The sequence below is a fragment of the Gekko japonicus genome, unplaced genomic scaffold (genome assembly GCF_001447785.1).
Source record: "Gekko japonicus isolate JY-2015 unplaced genomic scaffold, Gekko_japonicus_V1.1 scaffold750, whole genome shotgun sequence".
Lineage (NCBI taxonomy): Eukaryota > Metazoa > Chordata > Lepidosauria > Squamata > Gekkonidae > Gekko > Gekko japonicus.
In genome coordinates this window covers 117,965-124,776 of record NW_015160857.1, presented here as the reverse complement: position 1 = coordinate 124,776, position 6,812 = coordinate 117,965, and the positions used below count along the sequence as shown (strand labels likewise).

General features: G+C 52.0%; 1 protein-coding gene across 1 annotated transcript in view; it reads left to right on the top strand.

Moving 5' to 3' along the window:
• Positions 1–6,432, top strand: part of LOC107119192 (chromosome unknown open reading frame, human C11orf63) — a 61,390-nt gene extending 54,958 nt beyond the window's left edge. The window contains exons 5-6 of the mRNA XM_015421654.1: positions 4,497–4,622; positions 6,143–6,432. Of these exons, the coding sequence (XP_015277140.1) occupies positions 4,497–4,622; positions 6,143–6,346 (330 nt within the window). The 3' untranslated portion in view covers positions 6,347–6,432. The remainder of the gene's footprint in view (positions 1–4,496; positions 4,623–6,142) is intronic.
• Positions 6,433–6,812: the final 380 nt, after the last annotated feature.

Genomic DNA, 6,812 nt, shown 5'->3' with positions numbered 1-6,812 from the left:
GAGGAGGAGGAGATTGGATTTATACCCCGCCCTTCACAACCCAAGGGAGTCTCAGAGGGGCTTACAAACTCCTTTCCCGTCCCCGCCCCGCAACAGGAACCCTGTAAGGCAGGTGGGGCTGAGAGAGCTCTTGACAGAAACGGCTCTTTTTCAAGAACAGCTCTGACAGAACTATGGCTTGCCCAAGGTCATCCAGTAGCTGCAAGTGGAGGAGTGGGGAATCAAACCCGATTCTCCCAGATCAGAGTCCGCGCACTTAACCACTACACCAAACTGGCTCACAAGAGATGGATGATGTCCCTCCGTTTGCAAGACCGGAGCAAGGGTGTTAATAATAGGATGTTTTGGAGGTCCTTCATTCAGAGAGTCACCATTAGTGTTGCTAACCTCCAGGTGGCACCTGGAGGTCTCCCACTATTACAATTGATCCAAGATCAGTTCCTTTGGAGAAAAGGGCTGCTTTGGAGGGTGGACTCTATGGCATTATACCCATTGAAGTCCCTCCCCTCACCAAACCCCACACTCCCAGGTTCCACCCCCCAAATCTCCAGGTGTTGCCCAACCCAGAGCTGGCAACCATAGTCGCTGTGGGTTGGCAGCAACTTGACGGCACTTAACACACACACACAGCTGAGGGAGGAAAGAAGAAAGCCGATGTAGCCATGGGATGCTTCCATAGGACCCAGGGGCCTGAACTAGAAGAGAGCCAGGTTGGTGTCGTGGTTAAGTGCGCGGACTGTAATCCGGGAGAACCGGGTTTGATTCCCCACTCCTCTACTCGCAGCTGCTGGATGACCTTGGGCAAGCCATAGTTCTCTCAGAGCTGTTCTTGAAAAAGAGCAGTTTTTGTCAGAGCTCTCTCAGCCCCATCTGCCTTACAGGGTGTCTGTTGTGGGGAGGGAAAGGGAAAGGAGTTCGTAAGCTGCTCTGAGACTCCTTTGGATAGTGAAGGGCGGGGTATAAATCCAATCTCCTCCTCCTCCTCCTCCTCCTCCTCCTCCTCTTCTTCTTCTGCCGCTCCTTTTCTCTCCGGTGGTTCTCTTCTTCATGGGGGAAAGATATCTGTGCGCGCGTGTGTCCAGAAACCTGAGGCGCATTCAAAACAGATCATGTTTTCAAGCTGCAGTTTCCTTTGTCCCTGCGCAAAGGTATCCATTAGTCGATGCTCACCTGCCGAGAATTCCAATTGCAGATAAGTACGCCCAAGTTTATTCTCTTCCGGCTGGTTCAAGTGTGCATTACTGTAATGCGATTGAGCCGCCCCTGCAAATTCAGATGGCCTGGCTTTATCACAGAAGGGGAAATGAAAGTAAACACGGCCCCGCAAATGCAACTGAATGCACATTACGGCCTGTTAAGAAACATCAGGTGTTACCGGACCAAAGAGAAGATGAGACCAATCATCCAAGAAAGGGTCTTGGGGGGGGGACCATCCCCCTCTCTCCCTCCCCCCTTAATACTGTGGATGGTTTCACAAGATGCTGTGAGCCGACATGTCTCAGAGGGTAGCTGTGTTGTCCGGCAGTAAACCAGTGAGATTCAAATCCAGGAGCATCTTAGAGCCTTCGGGCAGAAGATATAGGACAATTAAAGCAAGGACAAATAGATTAAAAAATAGTTTTTATTCGAGAGCTATCATTGCCTTAAATGCTGTATGAAACTGGAATTTCGGTGACATTGGTGGTTTTAATTTGTTATGTGAACCTTAAGGGAGTTATGGGACGGTAGTGAATGGTGTGTGAGTGTATATGAATATTGTTGTAGATCACCGAAATGATTGCATCTTTAATTTCGTTGTACTATGTACAATGACAATAAAGTATAAAGTAAGTAAGTAGAGACCGACAAGATTTTCAGGAAAAAAAGCTTCCGAGCATCAAATCGGGAGCTTCGATTCTCAAAAGCTCAGACCCGGAAACTCTTGTTGGTCTCTAAGGCGCTCTGGATTCGAATCTAGATGCTCTGAGCAGACACGGGGTCCAAAGGCTATCCTTCCACCCTACGGATAAGGCCATAGAACATTTTAGAGGCAAGCGATATCAGAGTGCGGTAGCGGCACGGAAGTGAGGAATAAATCGACGGAACATTGTTTACAGAGGCGGAAGTTCCTGTGCTGTTGCAAACGGCACGTCGAGCACATATCGACCTGATATTTTTGGAATTGCCCTGACTTGGACGGTCCAGGCCGTCCCAATCTCTTCAGGACTCGGAAGCGAAGCAGGGTCAGCCCTGGTTAGTGTTTGGATGGGAGTCCACCAAGGAGGACCAGGGTCGCTACGCAGAGGCAGGCGACGGCACACCACCTCTGTTTGCCTCTTGCCTTGGAAACCCCAAGGGGTTGGGATAAGTCGGCTTCCCGTGACCATGCTGACAGATCAAGTCGGTTAGCCGTGTTAGTCTGTCTGTAGCAGCAGAAAAGAGCCAGAGTCCAGTAGCGCCTTAAAGACTAACAAAATTCGTGGCAGGGGATGAACAGTGACTCATGGAAGCTCTGACCCTGCCACAAATTTCGTTAGTCTTTAAGGCGCTACTGGACTCTGGCTCTTTTCTACATGACCAGGGGTCATTTCCTGCAGGAGCACACAGGAGCGGAGCTCCGGCAGTAAGGAGCCCAGGGGGGCGGGCACATGCAACAAGCCCCGCCCCCTGCTCCCAGCAGCCCCCGGCCACAAGGAGCAAGAAGCAGCCAGGTAAGTTGCAGAGCCCCCCCCATAGCAATCCAAGTCCAGTGGAGCCTGAGCAGTGGGTGTTGCCTTCTGACACACTTCCGGTGATGTCAGGGGATGTGGCATATGCAAATAAGGTATGCTAATGAGTTGTGCTAATGAGCTCCTGCACCTCTTTTTCTACAAAATGACCCCTGTAACACAACCATGCTGTTTGGAATGATTTTCAAATGGGTTTAAAAGGGGTTTCAATGTTTTCAAAAGGCAAAATATTAATGTGGTGTTTCTTTTTTTAAGTGGGCAGCTCATTTGAAGTTGTGGGGGGGGGGAGATTGATGGCTGGCTGGGTGAAATGTGCATCTCTCGTGCAAAATGTGAAACCAAAAGGAGTTCAGGTTCATTGTGGGCAAAGAACCCACCAAATCTTCTCTTTAGATACTGTGTTCATCTTTGTCCGTGCAATAACTTAGCTGCTGTCGCAACTGGAGGGACGCGCCAGAACGGAGTTCCGGAGCCTCTTCGACAAAATTATTTTAGAAATTGTTTAAAAGTTCAAGAGTTTTCAGTACACAGATTGAAAACTTCATTTCCCTCTTGAAAGTTCTGGTTGTTGGCTCCGCTTTTTTTTTTTTTTTTAAAGCGCCCCTGGTTGCCAATTGCCCTTAGCCGAAGCACCAGAAGAACAAACGATGGGTCAAATTCATATTTGCATCCTGGCCCATTCTTCAAGAAGCATAGGTTTAACCTCAGAACCAGCGTTCCCTCTAAGCCGAGTTAGTGCGAGCTAGCTCACAGTTGTTTAGCCTCTGGCTCCCACATTTTTGTCTTAGCTCAGGAATAGGGTTGCAAAGTCCCATCTCCACCCCCAGCGGGGGACTTGGGGGGGGGCCTTCCTGGAGGGGGCGGGGCATCCCCGACGTGCCCCGTGCACCCGATCTCCATGGATCTCAAGAGAGAAGGGAGAGAGGTGGATGTGGGTATTGGGGCTTGGGGCGGGGCTTTCCCCGGCGGCCAGCTGACCGGTGGCAGGGAGAGGCCCCAAAAAAGCGGGGGACCCCTGCCAAACCGGGGGAGGGGGGGTTGGCAACCCTACTCAGGAAGGATGGCTCCAGAGCAAAGTAAGTTATGCAGGAGCCAAATCGCTTACTCACAACTGTAATGCCAGTAGCTCACGAAGTAGAATTTTTGCCCACAAGCAGTTGTTATGGGCCCCCTTCCTGAGCCTTGGCTCCCCTACCCTAACTCCCCCTGATTGCCGGTCAGCCTGTTGGCAGGGAGGACAAGGGCAGTGATTTCAGAGGCTGACCCTGGTGCTGTGCCGTGGGAAGAGGCACTGGGGCTCCTTGGGGAGGGAGGGAGCGGGACCCAGATGCTCCACAGGGAAGGCCTGCCCTTGCGGGAGGGGAGGGGGGAGAGGGAGGGAAGCTGTGGTCGCTGCAGCTCTTGCCCTAGAGCCTCTGATTGGATTAGCAGGTGGGGCCCCCGAGGCCCCCTCCCTAAAAAGTCCTTAGCTACGGGGCTGCAAAGACTCCACACCTTAGAGGGGGCATGACTCAGAACAATCCTGTAAAGTAGATTAGGCTGAGAGATGGTGAGCTGGCTAGCAGAGAGAGCGGTTATTCTCCCAATGGCCTTGCAAGGTAGGCTGAGGAGGGAGACGATGCCCGAGCATACACAACGAACAAGTCCTGTGACCCAGGTATCCCCGCTCGAAGTCAAGGGTTCTGTCTGCTAAATATGCTCAGCGCGCAGGCTGCCTTCGCGCAATATTCAGGCCCAGCAGCGGACCTGCGTGCAGCCCCCCAGTCACGGCTATTTCTCTTCTGGCAGGCGGAGAAGTTCAAGCAGCAAAAGGAATATGCCAAGCAGATCAAGGAGCACAACATAAAGAACATTATAAGTGCCAGGAAACCACCGCCCAGATCCGAGAACAAGTTAGTGGTGTGCAGGCAGAAGGTAGGACAATGCCGCAACAAAGCATGGGTCAGCCGGGCAAGCCGGGCATTCCCTGAGGTGGGCTGGAACTTCTCCCATTTAGAAAAAAAAGGCAACCGAGGGGGCGAAAGGCGCGGCAGAGACCTACAAAATTATTCCTGGTTTTGGGCTCTTCCTCATTCTCGTTGTTGTTGCTTGTGTGTCCCTATTGCTTCAGGGGGTGAAGTTTTCCTCACACGTTTTGCTCCCTCTGGTGGTCAATCTGACACTACCTTTCTGTTTGTCTGGCATAAAAAACCTGCAGTTTACATTTGCAGGGATATATGCCAGACATACAACGATGTAATATCGAGCCGGCCACTAGAGGGAGCGAAACATGTGCGGAAAGGGGGGGGAATGAAGCCGTACGGATACACAAGCGAGAAAAATTGGAATGCAGAAGAGGTGATAGAGAAGGGGGCAGAAACTTTTCTCCCTCTCCCATAGTACCAGAACTCAGGATCATGCTAGTACACTTGAGGCGAACAAAAAGGAGCACTATTTTACACAGTAGGTACTCGGCTCAAAAGATTCACTGCTGTGAGATATGGTGATGGCAGAATCCTTTTACCACCATGAGATTGCACTGAACCAAAACTGCTCCTTTCCATACTAATGGTGCTGCTAAAGAACTGGGGTGGGGGTATCACTGGCAGAAGCCCTGTTCTGAGCACCCAGAAGGCTTTGCTGCTGCCACGGTTTAGGAACATAGGAACTTAAGAGCTGGCAAGGACCTCCAGGATCATCTAATCCAACCCCCTGCACAGTGCAAGAAATTCACAACTATCTCCCACCCCACCCCATTCCCTCAGTGAGCCCTGCTCTAAGCCCAGAGGAAGGCAAACAAACAAACAAAAAAACGTCCAGGATCCCTGGGCCCTGGGGTCATTTCCTGCAGGAGCACACAGGAGCGGAGCTCCGGCAGTAAGGAGCCCAGGGGGTGGACACATGCATCAAGCCCCGCCCCCTGCTCCCAGCAGCCCTCAGTCAGAGCAAGAAGCAGCCAGGGAAATTGCCGAGCCCCCCCCCCCGGCCCAAAACAGTCCAGTGGCACCTTTAAGACCAGGTTTTATTCAGGTAAAAGCTCTCCCTCCTCTGGGACGACAGATCTGCACGTTCCCCCTCCCCCCATAGCTAGCAATCCAAAACAGTCCAGTGGAGCCTGAGTGGTGGGTGTTGCCTTCTGACACACTTCCGGTGATGTCCGGGGGTGTGGCATATGCAAATACATTATGCTAATGGGTTATGCTAATGAGCTCCTGCACCACTTGTTCTACGAAATGACCCCTGCCTGGGCCAGTCTGGCCTGGAGAAGTTGAAGCTGCCCACTGGCCCTCCTGTGAGATGGCCTCCTCCGGCAGGTGTTTTAGAAAAGAGAAAGCACTGTGGCTGTTCCAGCTAAGAATGACGTGGAGGTGGATCAGGTCATCCGACCTTCACGTGGGCTCAGTGGGTCACCCCCACCACCCTTTTGTGTGCTTTTCGGTGTGTTTGTTTTTTAGGCCCTGGAATACGCCAAGGGTATCCCTAAGCCGAAGATTGTCCTAGCGAAATCATCAGAACAAGACCCCAAAGATGAGAAAGTTCTGGCACGTACTTTAAACGGTGAGAATTTGCCTCCCATCGCATCCCTGGAGTCCCTGCAGAGCAGACACGAAAGGGAAAAACAGGTCGTGGCGGCATTCAAAACCTTCCACATCGTATGAGCGGCCGAACAGAGGGCCCCGATAGAGTCTTCACCAGCCACTCTCCCCTTTCGCTCCGCACCGACGACGCTCGTCTGGACAGTTGCTTGGTGTCCCGGAGGGCCGGCATTGAATTATGAGCTTCTGCTATCGCAAAACAAGATTTTTGAGACAGAACGTTTTCATCTTATGCACTCACCCCCCCCTTCTTTTTCTCAGATTTTATTGTAGCGAAATAAATAAATTATATAATGCTCTTTCCTTTCATAGGGTTGCCAAATCGACTTACCTTGCCGGCGGGGGACTCTGGGGTGGCTCCCGGAGCGCGCGCCGCATGCACTTCACAGAGAAGGGACGTCATGACGCTGGGCACGCTGGGGGCGGGGCCACAGCCATTTGAGGGGGAAACATAGAGTTTTCCCCTCAAATGGCTGTGGCCCCGCCCCCAGCGTGCCTGGCGTCATGACGTCACTTCCCTGTGATGTGC